At 35.7% G+C, this 21,312-nt stretch overlaps 5 protein-coding genes across 5 annotated transcripts; 1 reads left to right on the top strand and 4 right to left on the bottom strand.

The window, feature by feature from the left end:
* LOC104743907 lies at positions 952-2,376 on the bottom strand. The gene is made up of 6 exons (XM_019235577.1): positions 2,277-2,376; positions 2,039-2,145; positions 1,830-1,844; positions 1,616-1,737; positions 1,106-1,510; positions 952-959 (listed from the first exon to the last, which is right to left on the bottom strand). Exons 1-6 carry the CDS (start codon positions 2,295-2,297, stop codon positions 952-954), a joined length of 678 nt encoding a protein of 225 aa, XP_019091122.1. The 5' UTR covers positions 2,298-2,376.
* On the bottom strand, positions 4,712-5,237 carry LOC109128846. Its single transcript, XM_019235961.1, has one exon. The coding sequence runs from the start codon at positions 5,167-5,169 to the stop codon at positions 4,891-4,893; it is 279 nt and encodes a 92-aa protein (XP_019091506.1). The 5' UTR covers positions 5,170-5,237; the 3' UTR covers positions 4,712-4,890.
* LOC104742259 (probable carboxylesterase 2) lies at positions 13,588-15,224 on the bottom strand. Its single transcript, XM_010463242.1, has 2 exons — positions 14,812-15,224; positions 13,588-14,244 (listed from the first exon to the last, which is right to left on the bottom strand). The coding sequence occupies exons 1-2, from the start codon at positions 15,150-15,152 to the stop codon at positions 13,641-13,643; spliced, it is 945 nt and encodes a 314-aa protein (XP_010461544.1). The 5' UTR covers positions 15,153-15,224; the 3' UTR covers positions 13,588-13,640.
* Positions 17,197-19,043, top strand: LOC104742258 (succinate dehydrogenase subunit 5, mitochondrial). The gene is made up of 4 exons (XM_010463241.1): positions 17,197-17,419; positions 17,612-17,922; positions 18,020-18,205; positions 18,788-19,043. Exons 1-4 carry the CDS (start codon positions 17,254-17,256, stop codon positions 18,842-18,844), a joined length of 720 nt encoding a protein of 239 aa, XP_010461543.1. The 5' UTR covers positions 17,197-17,253; the 3' UTR covers positions 18,845-19,043.
* On the bottom strand, positions 19,794-21,306 carry LOC104742257. The gene is made up of 2 exons (XM_010463240.2): positions 20,614-21,306; positions 19,794-20,499 (listed from the first exon to the last, which is right to left on the bottom strand). The coding sequence occupies exons 1-2, from the start codon at positions 20,758-20,760 to the stop codon at positions 20,065-20,067; spliced, it is 582 nt and encodes a 193-aa protein (XP_010461542.1). The 5' UTR covers positions 20,761-21,306; the 3' UTR covers positions 19,794-20,064.

Here is a 21,312-nt window from a genome sequence, read left to right as displayed (position 1 = left end):
GCAAAAAGAAAAAGAAAAAGAAAATAAACACAAATACGGGTCGGGTTTATGGGTTTGTATTGTGTGTAGTGTGTACTAGGTTTTTTACGGTTTCTGTTTCTGACCTAGTTTTGTGAAAACCGTTGGATTGTACGGATAGAGATAGATCTTAACCGTTGGTTGCTTTTGTTTTTGCTATCTATGTGTTTGTGTTTTTTTGGATTCGCTCGCATGATGCACTTTCTCCTTTTTCTTATTTATTATTTTTTTTTTTTTGGTACATACATATAGTATGCTTTATTATTCCTTTTTCTTACTACTCTTTTTTAGCTTTACTTTCCAGTTTTTAGATTGCTTTCTATATAACACCAAAATTTATGAACACTGTGAAACAAAACATTTATTATATAAAGATTGTTGCAAAACTAACATTTGGTAAATGTAATATCAAAAGGGGTATTGTTAGTATGTATGTGAAGAAATAATCAAAATTAAAGAAATGTATTTGGATTTAGTAGTAATTTAGCTCTTAAATAGTAGTAAAGAAGAGAATAGTAGTAATTTAGCGGCAGGATCATAAGATGCATGGTGGCTACTATAGGTGTGCCGAGGGGAGGACGGTTTTAGGCCTTGACACTGCAGGGTCTTTTGACTTCAGTATCAAGTGGGGGTCGATGTGTCTTATATATCTCTTGGTTTTAATTTTTTCTTTACATTGTACGCTTCTCAAAGTTTTTGATTCTATCAGATGACAAAAGAAATAATAGTAAAGGAAAAAAAAAGTAAATGGAAAACAATTATTCTGTGCGATATATGTAGTTTTTTTTTTTTTGTTGAACAACACTTGTTTTCATTTCACTAAGATAGAAATCAAGTACAAAGAGTTAAGGACATCTCCACTGATGCATCTTAAACAAAGTTGCTTAACACATTTTTCTTATTAATTTTGATAAAAGTTAGATTAAGAACTTCTTAAGAAACTGTAAATATTTATGGGTCCATTGAGAGTTGCTAAAAAGTTAGATTAAGAACTTTTTGTCTTATTCTTCTTTTCCCAAACCTCATGGAATGACACAAAGTGAAACACAAATCAATCAAACATGTTAAATTAAACTAAAACTCATACATAAAAACAAAACTGAAGCACTTAAATTCATTACATAACAAAGAAACATCAACTGATTGTGATTATATATGAAATCAAACAAGTTAAACTCATTACATAAACATAAACATAAACAGAAACAACATACAAGCAGACATCTAAATTCAAACATAAGTGTTAACTGTGACAACATCCAACAATGGAATGCATGAGTCAAGAATATGGATCTGCAATTCCCGGTCATTTCATATATATATGAGAATGTACCTCTCAGTTTGAACGGTTTTTTTGCAAGCACGAGGGTAAGGAAGACATGGAACATAGCAGCGTACAAATGCTTCAGAGAATGGCCACTAATAATATGATGAGTCCAACTATATATAGGCTTATCAGCAGCTTCTTCCACCTTAGCTAAGAGATAAAATCCTGCAATTTCAGCCAATTGAATCTCGAATAAGAACCAGAGGTAAGAAAGCTATAACTGCAAAAGCAAACTGAAGATATATATCAACACAATCCCTTAGCACTAACCTGCAGCCCAAAGCCAATACGTAGAATGTGTATACATTGGAGGTGATAGAATAACCATCAAGGGAATGACAATGCAATGAACAAATTGTACTAAAGCATATGGTTTAAGGTCATCGAAAAACCTGTAATATTACAGCCTCTCATGTCAGCTTACTCTTAACTTCAAAATGGTATCATTAAAAACCAGTTGAGAGTTTTAAGGAATTTGAGTTACCTCCAATATAAAATGCTGATAAGGCAAGCAAGAAGCAAAGGAACAATGGAGTAAGTAACCCTTATGCTCATCAATCCTCTCAATTACAAATATAGCCATGATTGATGTGAAGGCAATAGTTATTTCATCCAAAAACGAGTGATCAAAAACAAGACACAAAAAGCAAGTCTCAGAGAAGAGAAGAGAAGAGAAGAGATAAAGAAGCGTACAAGAAGACGATCCCAGAGGAGAGTTGCATCGTTAGGGTGAAGATGATAGTAAGAAGTTCCAAAAGCAACAGCTGCAACACCAACGTTGTCCTAAGTCTGAATCGAATCTGAAAAGTCAGAAGTCTATCTTCTTTTCAATATTCCAAATCGAAGATTCGACTTCAATAACAAAAAAAAAACAAATCGATAAGAAGAATCAAAACAACAAACACTAGTAGAAGGAGTAATCGAAACTAACCTCATTGAAGAAATCACCCATCCCAGAAACAGAGAGGATGGTGAAGCGACGGAGGAAATCAGAAGCGATGATACGAGAGAGACGAGAGAGACAAGAGAGAAAAAAAAACAAAACTTTTATTTTTTCTTTTTTTACCTGAACCAATCACAAGTTGACACACACAGGTTTCTAAAGAAATCTAAAACATCTAATCTAACGATCGATGCTTAGCAAAATTAATCTTTAAAAATTATATTTATTCTGTTTTATTATTAGCAAACTTGTAAGAAACTTGTTAGATACATTGATGGAGATGACCTAAGGATTCTGAGAATCCAAAAAGTAAAACACTACAACAATAAAGGTCATTCCCCAATGCCTTATAAAGATAGAGAAAAACATAGATAGGATTAGTCAATAATGGGTCCTTGAGAGTTTTGAGTCAAAAGCTAGCTAGCCTCTTGATACATGTGAGATAAGGGATTATCGACATTTCTTCCATGAACAGGTCAATGGAGGATCATCGATATTTCTTCTATGACAGGACAAAGTAACGTTGAGGAAGGGGTCAGAGTCGTGGATCTCACCGGTATGAGAATATCTACATAAAGTAGGACTTTAACAATGGTTCAAGCAATGTTGGTTACGCTCTGGTGCTTGAAGTCGTTTGTTAGTGTTGTCGTAGAGTGAGATAAAAGCTCAGACAAATCATAGCCATACTCAAAGCTCTGTCAACATGGAATTGGGATCCATATACCATTACAAGACAAGCTAAGGGGTTCATAAGACAAAGCCGTAAGGGATTTACCTACCATGATTCTCGGATGATTAAAGTCAAGCCATAGTAACAATGATGCATTACTTCTTAGATGGAGTCTTCTACCATATAGATCATAATCTTCATCACACCAACGACTAAGATTTTTCCATCGACATAAAGAAACTAACCTGGATTTTAAGGGATAGAAAATTGAAGTACACCTTATGAGCTTTGGCAGTTGAAGCCTTAATGGACCAAAAACAACTTTAGGATCCATTAAGAGGAACCCTATTCGTGTGATGGCTATGCACGGATTGTGACCATGGCGGCTGCCCGGAGGAAGTGGGAGGGCTGGCCTTGAACTCAGACTCATCGGAAAAAGGTGGTGCAATAGTGGCTCGGGATGAGTTTGTTCGGTTATTAAGGCAGGGAGGCAAGAAGGCTCACTCTTTTCAGATTTAATATAAGTTTCCCTCAAAAGAGAATCGTCATGCGCCGTCGATGTCTCCCCTGTGCATGGCGCATCTGCTGGTCCAAGAGAGAAAGCTCCTGCCAGCAACGAAGCCCAGGGTGAGGGATCTTCAGGGGTGAAGTGAAAGCCAGATCGAAAAAATTTCAGATCCAAAACCGGATCCAAGTTTTGTAACCCCTCGGATGCTTCTGGACAAAAGGTGAGGGAGGAGGTTCACCGGAAACCGCTTCCCTTCGTTGATGGTTGATGAAACGCTGCGAAAAATTATAGGGTTCAAAACGTTTTGGAAATTTTTAAAAAGATAGAAATAAAAGGGAAAAATAACTAAAAAGAGGGAAAACATTAATTAGGAAAAACTTGAAATAGCAAACAAGTGATTTTATCTTGACGCCGGCGAGCGGAACCAGTGCCGGAAACGGTTTAGACTGGAGGTTGCTCGACAACTTCGCTTGGGAGAGAAAACTTGAAGACCTGTTGTATTGCGATATATGTAGCTTAATTAGCATGTTAATTAATTTAAAGAAAAAATCAATAATTATAATGAAATTAATTATTATGTGCGATCGATGTTGGTAACCAAAAATATCTTCAAATGTCATGAATTTGAATATCGACCATAGAAAATAGACTACTATAATTTTTTGTTCTCTCTAGGTCTAAAGTATATTGGTTACAAAAAAAAAAATTAACCTATTAATCATCCTTAAGTATCACTCTATCAGTTTGTATTTCGCTTTGTTTTTCTATTTTATGATTTTGTGCTAGTTTCTATTTTATTTTTTTTATGCATATCATGAGTATTCAATGATAGTAAGCTATCCATGAATAGAAATGAGATCAACTGATTTTAAACGAAAAACTGGATAATCTTGTTTTTGACATTTGAGATTTTAGTGAAAATTTCTGCACGTATCCGATCCGGAACCATTTTTAAATCATCAAATATACATTTATAGTGATTTAAACTCCCTCTTTCAAACGCTTATGTCGCGTTATACCACAAGATACTAACTATACACTCTTGGTTACTCTTTTAGGCCCCTCTTTTTTTTCTTATACTTTACCGTTTCTTTTATGTTTTCTCTTTTCATTTCTAGCCTTACAACTAACAACTTTACTAAGCGTAATCCATTTATATATGTATTTATTGAAAACGAGTTTATTATTCATTATAGAATCTTATAATACGTGACAGGGGAACAAACCCAAGACTAATACATAGTGATCATACTATTTCATAGTACTGTCAAAAAGATTGAAATGCCAAACTGATTTCCAAACATCCCAAAGACATACATACATGATACATATATTTATTATAAAATTGGAAGAAAAGTCTGTAACGATAGTTCATTAAAAAAGTATATATTATGAAATAGACTTTGATGTATGGTATGATCAAATCAGTGTCGCCCGTGAGAGTGTCCTACGCCAGGGCTGTTACCGGGACTTGTAGGCCTAAAGTCAGTGGGGTGTAAGATGACCGCCTTTCCAAGGACACTACGTCGTGTATATGTGACCACAATGGTGGGATTCCTAACCTCAGGTTTCTTCTTATAGATTCGCTCAATCTCTAACGAAGTAGTTTGCAAATGTCTCTCTTCTGTTTTCTGAATTCCATGCACAACAACCAAAGCAAGGAAAAATGTAAATGTAGAAACTGACTTATTCGACATTCCCATGTGTCCGGGACAAAATTGAGATAGTAAGAGAATATGCAAAAAAAAAATAACAAAAAACAAAATATATATGTTAGATAGGAGAACAGAAGATAGAAGAAACAAGAAGCATGAAATATTCGGTATTTATAAAGAAGCAGATTGCATTCATTAGCATTGTCTTAAATGAAACTTTAAATGTGGGGAAATTATACTTCAAAAAGAGAAATGATGATGTTTTATGATGTCTGAGTATATAATGTAATCCAGGTGATTCATACTTCCATATGTTTCCAACTTTGCATGTCTGCTTTGTCTTGTATACATGGGCACATGGCCCATGCATTTACACGCTCAGTTTGTGTCGTATTTATTTAGCTCATATTTTTCACGATCAATGTGGGCAAAGATCCTTCGGATCATCGTCATAAGAAAGTTGTTTGGGTTAAGAGGCGTATTGGTGCCATTGCCAAGAGAGAGTGGCACTAGACGGGGAAAAAAAGGAGAGAAGAGTCTACCAAAAATCGAGTAGGCATGACATGGGCATTCGGTTCAGGTTTTCAGGTTTCAGATTTTCCATTTTGAATAATATACCCCAAATAGAGCCAGAATTTATTTCCGTTTGGTTGAGTTTGCTAGATTTGTATAAAAATTACATGAAATTAAAATTAATTATATATATAGTTTAATTAGTATTATAGAGCTTTTAAGAAATTTAGTTAAACATCAAAATTTAACGAATATCGAGTCGTTTGGCTAAATTGGTTGCACAAATTAAACCCGGTTCAATTCAGATTGAGCTCGGATAATCATATGCAGAAATTTCTATATACACCATTTGGTTAAATATATAAAAATTTGTTTGGTTAGGTTTTTATGGTAACTCATATAGTTATTTTACGAAACTGGCTTCATTATTCTATCATTTTTTTCACAGAGTATTTATCTACATTCAAAATCATACTTAGTTTTCATGATTAATCTATCATTTTCATTACGATATTTAGGGGAAAGCACCGATTAAAGAGAATGATGGAATAGAAAAAAGGGGTTGTTGATATTAAACAAGAAAGAAACATGATAGTAGAAATGAATATCAGACTATCAAATCAAGCGGAACAGGAGTTTTCATGCGTGAGATTGGTCACCTTCCACTATGGCTTGTCCCCGAAAGTACTATACATGCTAGGTTCTCTAGCCTATGGCCTATGCTTTGCTTTTTATAATTACATATGATCTTGTTATCTATCGTATTCAACTATGTAATTATACAAACCGACTTTGCTTTATCAAGTTTTTGTTTTCTTTTTCATGGTAGATAGAACATTAAAAGCGTCCACATTAGTTCTACCGTCCATCAAAGCCGGGAATATAGCGAATTGATATGCGGGGAGCCACAAAATTGTTGGCCAAATTGATTTTTTTCCACCACTGCCCTGTTCTTTACAAGAGTTCAGACTTCATATTCCTTCTTTGTAAAATTTAATGGCTTAAGGGACAGGCTTATCGGTCAAGACGATAAAAGGAAAACACTGTGTAGTTTTATAATTGGTAAAGAATACATTGTACATAATGAGATAGACATTATATTCTTATCACTGGGAAATAGTTAGATTTAATTTAGGTAATCATGTAAATGTAAGTAGATACAAACCTCTAAAGGTGCATTAATTTGAAAGCTGTAGAAACCCATAAGAAGCAGTAATATAGTTCGAAAAATATAACCCTTGTCTATCGTAACTAAGATAATCATGTCATAAGAGACGACCTCAAGACCGAGAGATCTTTGATAATGAAAACGAAGAGAAAAAGACACGAGAAACCGAAAATCATATGGGAAGTTGGGCAAATATTTTTGTTAAAAAGAAAAAAAAGTCTAATCTGTGGTGGTTGAACCTTAAACTATTGTTTCTATAAGTTAATACTTAGTAGTTAGTACAGTAAAACATGTTGGCTTAAGCTTGAAAGACAAGCAAGGTTAAAAGAGGAATTAAAGGCTAGTCCTACTAAATTATGGAAATAGGATTAGCGCAAAGTTATTTAGGAGTTATCTAAATAACTAGTCCTAATACAATTAGGAATTGGTGTTAAACCTCTCTGTCTATATAAGGAGGTGTCAAAGCTGTGACACAACTTGTGAGAGACAAGAGAGTTTGTGAAAGCTTAGTTTTGAGTTATTTTCTAAGCAATAAAGGTTTTCTAAGAGAGTTTATTCTTAAGATACTGTTTTGTTAAATTCAATATTTGGTATCAGAGCTTCTATTGAATTTCTGAATCTAGTATTCTTTGAACTAAAGAGAGGATCCTTTTATCTTCACACAAAGTTTTCTTTCATACTTGTAACAAGAGAAGTCGCTCTTGACTACTTTATTTCGAAATCTAAACATGAGTGATGCAGAGAAAGATGCAGGAGCTATTGTTGCTATATCAAATACGGTACGAGAAAGTGGCTCCTCCTCAACCCAATGTCCAATGCTTAATACCACAAACTACACCGTCTGGTCCATGAAGATGGAAATCTTACTACGAATTCACAAGGTTTGGGAGGTTATAGAATCGAGTTCCGAGAATGAAGATAAGAACGACATGGCTAAAGGAGTGTTGTTTCAATCCATACCCGAGGCTCTACTTCTACAAGTAGGAAAACTTAAAACCGCAAAGGCTGTATGGGAAGCGGTAAAGTTACGACATGTTGGTGCAGATAGAGTTCGAGAAGTTTGCAGACTTTAATGGCCAACTTTGACCGATTAAAGATGAAAGAGAATGACAAGATTGATGATTTTGTTGGCAAACTTCTGAAATATCTACAAAGTCTGCAGCTTTAGGAGAAGAGATAGAAGAACCGAAACTTGTGAAGAAGTTTCTCAAAAGTTTACCAAGGAGACGCTACATACATATCATCAAGGCTTTAGAACAAGTACTTGATCTTAATGCAACGAGTTTTGAAGATATTGTAGGCTGACTTAAAGCCTACGAAGAAAGGATTTGTGATGAGGAAGATCATCAAGAAGAAGATCAAGGAAAGCTTATGTACTCAAACGTGGATTCTGAGTCTTTTCAAGGAAACTCGGGAGGTTTTAGAGGACAAGGACAAGGTGGTGGAAGATTTGGAGGTAGATTTGGAAGAGGAAGAGGACGTGGACGTTCTGGTTATCAACAGAAGGATACATCGCAAGTTATTTGCTTTAGATATGACAAGCCTGGTCACTATGCCTCTAATTGCCCAGATAGGTTGCTAAAGCTTCAAGAAACAGAGAAAAACGAAGAAGACAACACTCAGGAAGCTGATGAACTAATGATGCATGAAGTTGTGTATCTAAACAAGCAAAAGGTGAAGCCAAATAAACTCGAGAAGCACTCTGCAGAGGAAACGTATGGTACCTAGATAATGGAGCTAGCAATCATATGTGTGGACATATTAGCTACTTCTTTAGGCTTGACAAGAATATTACAGGAAAAGTGCGGTTCGGGGATGATTCACGTATTGATATCAAAGGAAAGGGATCAATCTTGTTTATTTGTGCTAATGGCGAAAAGAAAATTCTGAATGAGGTCTACTACATACCAGGTTTAAAGAGCAACATCCTAAGTCTTGGTCAAGCAACAGAGTCTGGATGTGAGGTCAGGATGAGGAAGGATTACTTAATCTTATACGATAGAGATGGAAAGTTACTAGTAAGGGCTAGCAGATCAAGAAATCGGTTGTATAAGGTAGTTATGGAAGTTGAAACCACTCATTGTGTACAGCTCAATACCACTAGTGACTCCTCAAGATGGCACACTAGACTTGGGCACATTGGGAGTGATGGAATGAAGACTATGATGCGAAACATGATGGTTACAGGGATACCAAACTTTGAGATCGACAAGGATTTGTGTTCTTCATGTCTGCTCGGAAAACAATCAAGAAGAATATTCCCAAAGGCAACGGCGTATCGTGCCTCTCAGGTACTTGAATTAGTTCACGGAGACCTTTGCGGACCTATCACGCCTGCTACATCAGTTGGGAATCGATATATCTTTGTTTTAATTGATGATCATTCAAGATACATGTGGACACTGCTCTTGAAAGAAAAAGGTGATGCGTTTGAGAGGTTCAAAAGGTTTAAGGCGATAGTTGAGCATGAGACAGGGGTCGCAATTAAAACGTTTAGAACGGACCGTGGTGGAGAGTTTGTGTCAGGAGAGTTCAATAGGTTTTGTGAGGTTTCAGATATACAAAGGCATTTGACAGCTCCTTACTCTCCACAACAAAATGGAGTTGTAGAAAGAAGGAACATAACTCTGTTTGGCAAGACCAGGAGCATCCTAAAACATATGAAAGTCCCAAACTACTTATGGGGAGAAGCGGTGAGGCATGCTACTTACCTCATAAACAGAGTACCAACAAAGGCATTAGTGGCACAAACACCGTACGAGGCGTTTAAGGGTAAGAAACCGAACCTAGAGCATTTGTGTGTGTTTGGCTGCCCTGGCTATGCTAAAGTAGAGACTCCGCACTTGAAGAAACTAGATGATCGATCGCGAGCATTGGTACACCTTGGCACCGAACCAGGATCAAAAGCCTATAGCCTACTTGATCCACTAAAACAGAGGATTGTTATAAACCGAGACGTTGTCTTTGATGAACATACTAGCTGGAGATGGAATAGTGATGAAGTTGATATTGATTCAGGTATGTTCAAAATCGTTTTTGGACAATTCGGTAATAATGGAATAAGAGACTTGATTGAGGTCGAAGAAGCAGAGGTATTTGAGGAAGAAAGAAATGAGTCATGTGATGACAATGGTGTTACCATACTTGATAAGGGGTTCAGTCATGGCAGAGAAGAGGAATCTGTTGCGAGGGATGTAACAGAAACAGATAAGAAACACCAGCAGGTCGCGGAGTCACAGCCTGTACTTCAAAGATCTTCAAGAGTATCGGTCAAACCAAAGTACCTAGATGATTATATTCTTTTGGCTGAACTAGAGGATGATTATGTTTACTTGGCAGAGCTAGAGAGTGAACGATTATTACTCACACTTAATGAGGAACCGTGGGATTATCAAGAAGCTAAAGAGCTGCAGGTGTGGCGTGATGCTTGTCAAGAGGAGTTGACTTCGATAATTAAGAACAATACTTGAAATTTGGTTGATCTTCCACCAGGAGCAAAACCGATTGGTTTAAAATGGGTCTTCAAGATCAAGAGAAACTCAGATGGTAGTATTAACAAATAAAAGGCTCGTCTAGTAGCAAAAGGTTATGTTCAACGTTTTGGTATAGACTTTGATGAAGTCTTTGCTCCAGTAGCTCATATTGAGACCATTCGTTTGATTATTGCACTGGCTGCTTCACGAGGATGGGAAGTACATCATCTTGATGTCAAAACAATATTCCTTCACGGCGACTTGAAGGAAGAAGTTTATGTCTCCCAGCCTGATGGTTTTCTGGTTGCAGGGAGTGAAGGAAAGGTGTATAAGTTAAACAAGGCGTTGTATGGTTTAAAGCAGGCGCCCAGAGCTTGGAATGCTAAGTTAAATCAAACTTTGAAGGAGTTAAAGTTTGAGAAGTGTTCAAAAGAGGCTTCGTTGTATCGAAAGATTGTTGAGGATCATCTTCTCTTGGTGGCAGTTTATGTTGATGATTTACTATCACAGGTTCTTGTATGAAGGTGATTACTGATTTTAAAGTTGGAATGGCTGCAAAGTTTGAGATGAGCGATCTCGGGAAACTCACATACTTCCTTGGGATCGAGGTGATTCAACATGACAATGGTGTTATGTTGAAACAAGAAAGATATGCTGGAAGGATTCTAGAGGAAGCAGGACCAAGAGAATGTAATGCAGTGCTCACGCCTATGGAGTCTGGTTTGAAAATGTCTAAGTCACAAGAAGAGGAAGGTGTTGAAGAAAGGGCGTACAGGAGAAACATTGGGTGTCTTAGGTACCTGTTACACACTAGACCGAATCTTTCCTTTTGTGTTGGTGTCTTGAGTAGGTATATGCGAGAACCTAAGGTATCTCATGGAGCATCATTAAAACAGATACTTAGATACTTGCGGGGAACACTCTCATTCGGACTTAACTACACTCGATCGAAGGGAGCAGAGTTGGTTGGCTATAGTGAAGTTAGTTGTACTCGATTTGATGAAACATGCTTGGTTGGTTTCAGTGATAGCAACCACAATGTCGATGAAGACGATGGGAAGAGCACCACGGGTCACATTTTTTATTTCAATCATTGCCCGATTACTTGGTGCTCGTAAAAACAGGAAACCGTGGCAATGTCTTCTTGTGAGGCGGAGTTCATGGCGGCTACTGAGGCTGCGAAGCAGGCCATATGGCTTCAAGAGCTTCTTGGGCTGGTAACAGGACAAGAAAATAAGAAGGTGCTAATAAGAATCGACAACAAGTCTACTATAGCTCTCACAAAAACTCTTGTTTTCCATGGCAGAAGTAAGCATATACACCGATGTTACCATTTTATCCATGAATGCGCTGAACATGGACTAGTGAAGGTGGAGCATGTACCATGGAGTAAGCAGAAGGCTGATATACTCACAAAAGCATTAGGAAGGATCAAGTTCTTGGAGATGAGAGAACTTGTTGGTGTCAAGGACATATCCAAAGAAGAGATCAAGCTTAAGGGGGAGAATGTTGGCTTAAGCTTGAAAGAGAAGCAAGGTTAAAAGAGGAATTAAAGGCTAGTCCTACCAAGTTATGGAAATAGGATTAGCTCAAAGTTATTTAGGAGTTATCTAAATAACTAGTCCTAATACAATTAGGAATTGGTGTTAAACCTCTCTGTCTATATAAGGAGGTGTCAAAGCTGTGACACAACTTGTGAGAGACAAGAGAGTTTGTGAAAGCTTAGTTTTGAGTTATTTTCTAAGCAATAAAGGTTTTCTAAGAGAGTTTATTCTTAAGATACTGTTTTGTTAAACACTATAAATTAATAAATTTTGTTAGTCCCAAGTCGGGACAGTGTAAAAAACAACAAAATTCGATAAGATAATAAGATAATAATTTTTTTGAAATCCCCATGTAAAATATAGTCCCAATAATATCATAAATTAATAATCATGTAAATTTACATATATATATATATATATATGCTGATATAGTAAAGTATGTAATAATGTAGCACATGCCTTAGCTAAATTTGGTTGTATTGATAATAGTTATTACTCTCTTTGTAAAGATTTGCCTTAATCAATATATTTCATTTGTGGAAAAAAAAAAGTAAAGTATGTTTTGTTTAAACCTCATATTTAGAAAACAATTGTTATGTTGTATCTTCAAACTATAATGATATAAAATACTCTATAACATTTCATAAAATAGCTAAAACTTTTTAAAGTTTTTAATTTCTAAATATGCATCATTTACATTTTGATAGTTTGATAGACTATTAAAATACGATAATTGATATTTTTATTAATAAATTTAAATATTTATGTCATGTGTATAAGTGAATTTGTCTATAATATTTGTAATTCATTGTCAATAATATTTTTTAATTATTTCAAATTCAATTCCAGTAGCATAAAATTTACAACATCCAAAATTTTAATCTTATTTTGCAAAATTGTCTCTATTTATATTTTTTTTAAAATTAAACAATTAAAAATATACCTATAAATTAATAATTATTAATTTACACTATAAAATAATAAATATTAATTTATAGATAAATTAATATCACTATAAATTAATAAAATGTCTTAGTCCCAATATTATTAATTTATAGAGGTTTTACTGTAGTAAGTTTCTAGCAGAACTATTATTGTTTATTTGAAAAATATATGGGCATATTAATACATATTATTATGGTGGCTGCAAGCACCAACTTTACTGGCTTGTAACCATGGCCATTCTATTATTGGGTTCGATTGGTGAACACAAAAAATCTATACAACTTGTACAACTTTTAATTTTTACCAATCACAAAATCATTCCACAAAAATTATCAAAAATTATCAAAAGTTATCAAAACAGCTACACCTTTAATCATCCTAATATTTTTGTCAATTGTTTTGTCAAAATAAACTACTTATGAGCAATAAAATATTATACGAAGTTGTTTAAATTCAGGTAGTCCTAAAGTTATGGGGAAAAAATCAGAAGTTTTTGGAACCATGCTAAATAGTAGAAGCTAAGTAGAACTTTTAATGAGGAAAGTAGTATTTCCTAACACTCTAGGTTAATATAAATTCTAATTTTGTCTTGTCCTTGCCACGAAAATGAAGCAAAGGGTGTGTATCAATCCAAGAACTTACGAACAACATACAAACTACAAAGAGAACTTCTCTTTAAACCACACATAAATGTTCAAAATATACAAATTTGGGGAAAATAAAAATAAACAATAACAACAGCATCAACAAAGATGTAAAAACATTTTTTTATTATTATACAAACATTTATTATTATTATTTTAATTTTTTGGTCACCAATATAAAAACATTTAAAACCCCATAAAATTTGGCAAAATAAATCCAAAACTAACAATATCAAACTACGACATGGTTAATAAAGAGAGCCAAGCGTCGTGTCATCTCCACAGCTTCATCACGATCAGGCTCGAAAATATGAAAAACATGATCTTTCCCTTTCGTCTCCATCATCTCAACCTTACCTATCCACTCACCCTTCACCAATCTTTCATAATACAACTTCCCTCTCTCTTTCAATATATCTTTCTCTGCCACAGTGATCATCACTCTCTCACACCCTAACCCTTCAAGATCCGGTGACCCATCAGTAAACGGATTTATCCACGGGTCATCGGATCCTTTCTCGGATGGACACACAAACTCCCACCATCCATCCACCATTTGTTTCCTCGCTTTGTCTTTGATCTCTGATCCAATAGGTTGTGTTCCCCAAAAATACGGATGGATCATTCCAATGCCTTTGATTTTAACGGTCTGATCGGATTGTTTGGCTCGGAATGCAAGGTGGTGCGAGATATTAGCTCCCGCGCTGTCTCCGACTAAGAATAAACGGTCCAAGTCAGCGTAGTCGTTGATCCATGGATCGTTTACCGTTTGGATTGCCTTTAACGCGGTCCATGAGTCCTCGTACGCTGTAGGTAGTGGATGTTCTGGTGCTAGTCTGTCCAAATTAAAAAAAAAAAAAAAGATAAAACAATTGATGGAGTCATTGTGAGTTACAAAATTTGTATTTGGAAATTGTCTTCACCGTTAGAGATTCTACAGAGAAGTATGAACTTTAAAGATTTTGAAATTGGCATATTCAAAATGATCTGAAAATTTGTAGAAATTGAGCCAAAATTCACTAGAAAAGTTTGAGCAAATTGAATAAAATGACCACATTTAACCAAAATTATCAAAATTAACCGAACAACCCATAATTACTACATAAATAAATAACTGAATCATCCTAAATTCTAATCCAAACCGAATGTTTATATTATGATATAATTCAGTATTCGTTAACCAAAGTCCAAACCGAACCAATTTTTGACTATTATGAACAAACCGAAGCGTACTTATTTCGGTTTACGGATTATTTTTACTTGGAAATTATCTACATGCAACAAAATAAACCGATAGTTTGACAAACCGAACCAAATCACTGAAACTCCGGGTTTTTATTTCAACATCAGTCCCGACCGAACCGTAAAATATTAAATAAGTCAACTTAAACCGGATTCGTTACCTGTAACTGACAGAGACGGCGATGACGTTAGCCTGAGCGACGAGTTTGTTCACAGTGGTATGGTAACAAGGAAACGAAGCGGAGGCGATGAGAAACGCACCGCCATGGAAATAAAGCACGAGAGGAAGCTTCTGACCGGGTTGAACCGAGTCGGGTCGATAGATTCTAGCGGATAAACCGGTTTTGGGATCGATGATGATATCTTTAGATAATACACCGGTTTCTTGATCTAAACCAGGAGGACAAACTTCGGTTCCAGCTAGTCTCTCTATCTTACCATCGCTATGGACGACTAACCATGGAAGTAGCTCCAACGGGACTTGGTTCTTCTTAGATTCCATGGAAATGAAAAAAGAGAGTTAAGCTTTGATGTACTCCATGGAGTATATGTTTGGTAGACAAATAAAAATGGGGAGACATAGATAGGGAGAGGCAGCCAATATAAGACTTTTTGATTAAAAATTAATTTTCGAAATAATGATAGGCTGTAATTTAAAAGAAATCATTGAATTTTAATTTGATTAGGTGACTTAAAGTGATCAACGTGTTTGTTCATTTTGACTAAAATTGAATGATGCCACCAACGAACTAAAAAGTAATATAATATTCAGTCTAATTGGTGACGTCCAGATCAGGAGTTAGCGATAAAAAAATACAATTCATTGATTGATGTTGGAACCTCTAGGGCATTATTATTAGTTCTGCACATAACGTAACTTCTGACATAAATATCCTTTTAAGATTTCTAGATAATTATTTTGTGTGATACTTTAAAACATTGGTTTCATAGGCCGATTGGTAACAATTTTTTTTTTTTGATGGTAGAGATTTTGATTTTAAAATTGTAGCGGATGAGAATTTGACTACAGAAATTTTAGTGATTAATTGTAAAATAACTAGTTAATATAAAATTTCGCTAACAACCCAAATATACATTTGAACAATAAATTAAAAATTGTATTATACAATTAGTCAATATGAAATTTCGCTAACAATACATTTTTCTGTCTTTAGTGATTGATTCTTGATCAATTATTATGAAAAATAATAATAGTATTTTTAATTATTCTGAAGTTTTATTTTTTTTTATCCAGTAGTTGTTTAATTTTGAGCAGTAAAAAATTCATTAAACACTAACCCATCCATTTTTTGAATGTTATTCTCTGCGTATTAAAGTAGTGTTTTTTTGGAATAATTCTAGTTCTAGATACTCTCTTACACCATCATTAATGATTATGATGAAAATAAATTAATTATTAGTGAAATGAATCTTACAAGGAAGGAAAAACAATGAGCATAATTAATTCATGACAATAAAATATGTAAAAATTATATATAAATTTGCAGAAAATTTTAAAATATAAAGACGACATTTTAGATTTATTTTTCTTAGATGTGTGTGTTTTTAGTAGTGATGTTAAAACGGGTGGCCCAGGCCCGTTTAGGTCCTGCCCGTTTAGGCCCTGCCCATTTAATTGAATGCCCACTTTTACCCGTTTAAATTTGATACCTGTTTGTTTAAACCCGTTTAAATTACTTTGGCCCGTGTACATAGTTTAGGCCCGTTTAAGTTATATGAATATTTATTACAGAGTACGTTTCACAAAAAAAAATTATATATTACAAAAAGTGTTTCGTTGAGCCGATCGAGCTCTTTCAACTCCTCTTTCATAGATTCAACAAATCAACATCTTCGAAGAATTTGTCGAGATTCAAACCATTGGTGAATCCCGCTGGATTCGCCTCCTCCTCCTCCAGAATCGTCGCTGTGTGGGGATGATTCTCCACCGTGGAAGCGTGAGAATGAGCTGGAAACAAAATCGTGAGATTCAGATCGAAATCAAATCAGAAGGAAGGAGGAGAAGTTCCAAAATTGTTTTACACAAATCAATGAAACAAACCAAACCCAAATATCAAAAACACAAACCTTACACAAACCCAAATATCAATAACCGGAACTGAGACGGTGCTAAGAACGGTGAAAGAACTAAGTGGTTATAGAAGAAAAATCAATCGGGTTACCCGTTTAAAATTAATCAAGACCCTTTAATAAACGGGCTTAAACGAGTGCACCCATTTGAAATTATGTAATTTTTTAACGGGTTTGGGTCTAAAAATAATAGACTGAGCCCATTAAGACCCGCGGGTATAATGCCCAGTTTAACATCACTAGTTTTTAGACTTTAAAAGAAAAAAAAAATGTCTACGAAAGCTTTAAAGAAAACAAAAGTAGAAAGAAGGAAGATTGTCGAAAAAAACAAAAAAAAGGAATTTTAATCTAAATGGGCTATAATGGGCCAAGATATTTAAGCTCTAAGATTTATGAGCCCAACATCTACTACAGTCCAAATCGTTGTCACCATCATCGGAATGTTCAAAAGAGCTTTCGCATTCAGATAGAGAAAAACTAAAAAAACATCAACTTCTCTGATTAAATCGACGATGGTGCTTCTGAGATCCCTCTGCCGAACCGCTGCGGCGGCCACCGTCGCTACTCTCCGATCTTCGAGATCAGCCGCCACTAATCAGCTATCTCGCAATCGTTTCCTCGCCACGAGAGGATTCTTCGCTGTTTCTTCTTCATCTCCTTCCAATCAAACTCCTTTTGGTTAGTGATTACAAATCGTTTCCCTCTATTGGATCCATACTCTGATTAGGCGTTCTTCCAATTGAGGATTAGGAAAGTTAGATTTATCCTCTTAACTTATCATTTGATTCTCCTCTTGAGACTGATTTGGTTGAGGCCTACTCGAGTGTGCATTTTATATAATTTGACATGGTTGATGGTGAAAATTTTCAGATTTGAGGTATCTTCAAGAAATTGGTATAGGACAGGTGCGGAGATTTAGCGAAGATGTATCTCACATGCCTGAGATGAAAGACTCTGATGTTTTGAATGCATTCAAAGACTTGATGGCTGCAGATTGGGCTGAGCTTCCTTCTGCTGTTGTTGAAGATGCCAAAAGCGCGATATCGAAAAACACAGATGACGAGGCAGGGCAAGAGGCTTTGAAAAACGTGTTCCGAGCAGCTGAAGCTGTTGAGGAATTCGGTGGGATTCTCACTTCCATAAAGATGGAAATCGATGATAGCATTGGAATGAGTGGAGAGGTTTTGTGTTTGTTTGTTTGTTTGCCTCACCCTCGATCGTTTCATTTTTTTTCTGGCTGTTTGATGTTTACTTGTTGTTTGTATTTTGTGTGTGCAGGGTGTGAAGCCTTTACCAAATGATATAACTGATGCGCTGCGTACTGCTTATCAGAGGTATGCTGATTACCTAGAGTCCTTTGAACCTGAAGAAGTTTACTTGAAGAAGAAGGTTGAGATGGAGTTGGGGACAAAGATGATCCACTTGAAGATGAGATGCAGCGGGCTTGGTTCTGAATGGGGAAAGGTAATAAAGTTAGATCCTTTTGACTTGTTTCTAGGAGCCTATACTCTTAAAACTTCTTCTCATGTTGTGATATAACTTGTGATATGGATATTTGACGGTAAGATATAAGCTAGAACAGCCTGATTGAAATATGAGTTTGCATAAGTATTGACAAGTTCAACTTGTTCTTCACATTCTCTCTCACTCATGCTATATGTGATATTTTCCATCTTTTTCTAAACCTTCATGCATCATCCAGGTTCTGAATGTGGAAAAGTAATGAAATTAGATTATATCACTTGATCCTAGGGCTCTATAATCTGAGAACTTATCCTCCAGTGTTATAAGTTGCAGTGTGCAGCTGTGACAGCAACATATAAATTATAAGCTAAGCTAGAACAGCCTGATTCAAGTATGAGTAGTGTAATTATAGACAATTTCAACTTGTCTTCCCCATTCTCTCTTGTTCTATATGTGATCATTTCCATACTTTCTTTGTCAACCTTCATGCATCGTCTAGGCTTGTCCAAATTCATGATTTGAATTATATATGGCATTTTCAGGCACCATTAAGGCTAAGCATTGAATTTGTTTCTTCTGTAGGTCACCGTTCTTGGAACTTCAGGACTCTCGGGGTCGTACGTGGAGCAAAGGGCATAAAACTGAAAGAGAAGATCTTAAATACGAGCAAAACTTGTCATGTTGTTATTGACTTATTGCGTTATTGTATCTTAGCACATAATAAAGGTCAAACTGACCAAAAGACATATAAGGTGAGTTTGTTCATTGTTTCTTCAAAACGAAGCTTTCAAATTTAGAGCGTAACACCAATTGAAAAATAATCTCACAGCTCCAACGATTTTAACAGGCCCTTGTGTTCTTTCTTTTGTTACTGTTTCTTTACATGAGAGATCTTTTGTTTTTAATGATTCAACATTTAGAGCTGCTTTTTCTCAAACGAATGGAACTGGAGTAACTCTTGTTGGCTTCCTCCAAGACCATGACTCGGCAGGGGACTTTGGAAGAGGTGGAAGCATTGCAGCTTTACGTCCCAAACCAAATGGCCATCCTTGGCAGTGACATAACTCTTGAATTACTGATCCTTTCCTAATCTCATTTACGTAATGCATCTTCCATTGATTCTCCAGCTCTAAACCTTTTAAGCTTGAATTTTTCGAGAACTCAGTTTTCGCCGTCAGATATCCTTCTATGCTCAAATCACTCATACAACATTCTGAAAAACTGCTTCTCACTGAACAAAACTCGTTACCCTCTTCCTTCTCGATGTCGCATTCCTTTGTTGGTTGGTAAGTTAGTCTCTCCATTCCTATCCTTGACTTCTTCCGTAGCTTCTCCATAGCCCGACTTCTAATCTCGAAAACAACATCCTGAAAGCAAACACAATTGNTTTCCATACTTTCTTTGTCAACCTTCATGCATCGTCTAGGCTTGTCCAAATTCATGATTTGAATTATATATGGCATTTTCAGGCACCATTAAGGCTAAGCATTGAATTTGTTTCTTCTGTAGGTCACCGTTCTTGGAACTTCAGGACTCTCGGGGTCGTACGTGGAGCAAAGGGCATAAAACTGAAAGAGAAGATCTTAAATACGAGCAAAACTTGTCATGTTGTTATTGACTTATTGCGTTATTGTATCTTAGCACATAATAAAGGTCAAACTGACCAAAAGACATATAAGGTGAGTTTGTTCATTGTTTCTTCAAAACGAAGCTTTCAAATTTAGAGCGTAACACCAATTGAAAAATAATCTCACAGCTCCAACGATTTTAACAGGCCCTTGTGTTCTTTCTTTTGTTACTGTTTCTTTACATGAGAGATCTTTTGTTTTTAATGATTCAACATTTAGAGCTGCTTTTTCTCAAACGAATGGAACTGGAGTAACTCTTGTTGGCTTCCTCCAAGACCATGACTCGGCAGGTGACTTTGGAAGAGGTGGAAGCATTGCAGCTTTACGTCCCAAACCAAATGGCCATCCTTGGCAGTGACATAACTCTTGAATTACTGATCCTTTCCTAATCTCATTTACGTAATGCATCTTCCATTGATTCTCCAGCTCTAAACCTTTTAAGCTTGAATTTTTCGAGAACTCAGTTTTCGCCGTCAGATATCCTTCTATGCTCAAATCACTCATACAACATTCTGAAAAACTGCTTCTCACTGAACAAAACTCGTTACCCTCTTCCTTCTCGATGTCGCATTCCTTTGTTGGTTGGTAAGTTAGTCTCTCCATTCCTATCCTTGACTTCTTCCGTAGCTTCTCCATAGCCCGACTTCTAATCTCGAAAACAACATCCTGAAAGCAAACACAATTGCAAAAAGAAAGGTTTTGTAACTCTTGTCGTTGAAGAAGAATGATAGAAGAAAGCAAAATGAAACCGAAAGGCAAATGAATTAGTTTTCTAGTTACTTCATGGTCGTAGTTAAAATCTCCGATAGGCTTGTTATCATCATCCTCTTCGTGATCCGAAAGTGTAACTTTTCTACCTTTGCATCTGTAACAATAAGTGAAGGCATCTCTAACACCTGTGGCCGCGTCATCGGTGCAGAACACCATCCTCAGCTGTAAAAATCTTTCTCTCTCTCTCTGCCCAAATATGCTTTTCGAAAGATGCTCAAATGAGTGAAATTGAGTTGAAAATCTCTAGATGATTTCTTGGTTTAGGTTATATATAGACAACACTGAGCTGCACAATGACAGTTTATCTAACATCACTTGGGTTGTTTTCAGTGCACGCAACACCACTATCGTTTTAATACCTTTTTACTGTGTTCTTAGCTTATGAAGTATGAACAATTAAGGAAATATTATGACCATTGACCAAGATTAGATTCTGGAAGTACAAAATGATATCCAAATTAGACAGCAGGAGATTAAGACAAACAGGATTTAGTAAAATGAAAACACATTTACGAATTCATCCCAATATAAAATCAAAGTGGATTATGTTGGAAAAAAAAATATCATGACTTACTTGAAGCAAAAGACATGATGGTGATAGAGAAACTAAAAGACATGGCACCAAACTAACGTTATCATGATACGCAAAGATGATCTATCTTCTTTTGTGTGTTTACATTTGTTATCTTTCTTACCCACCAAAAAAAA

Source organism: Camelina sativa, chromosome 14 (assembly GCF_000633955.1).
Source record: "Camelina sativa cultivar DH55 chromosome 14, Cs, whole genome shotgun sequence".
In the NCBI taxonomy this organism is placed as follows: Eukaryota; Viridiplantae; Streptophyta; class Magnoliopsida; order Brassicales; family Brassicaceae; genus Camelina; species Camelina sativa.
The sequence above is the reverse complement of the archived record's forward strand: the minus strand, read 5'-3'. Positions and strand labels throughout refer to the sequence as shown.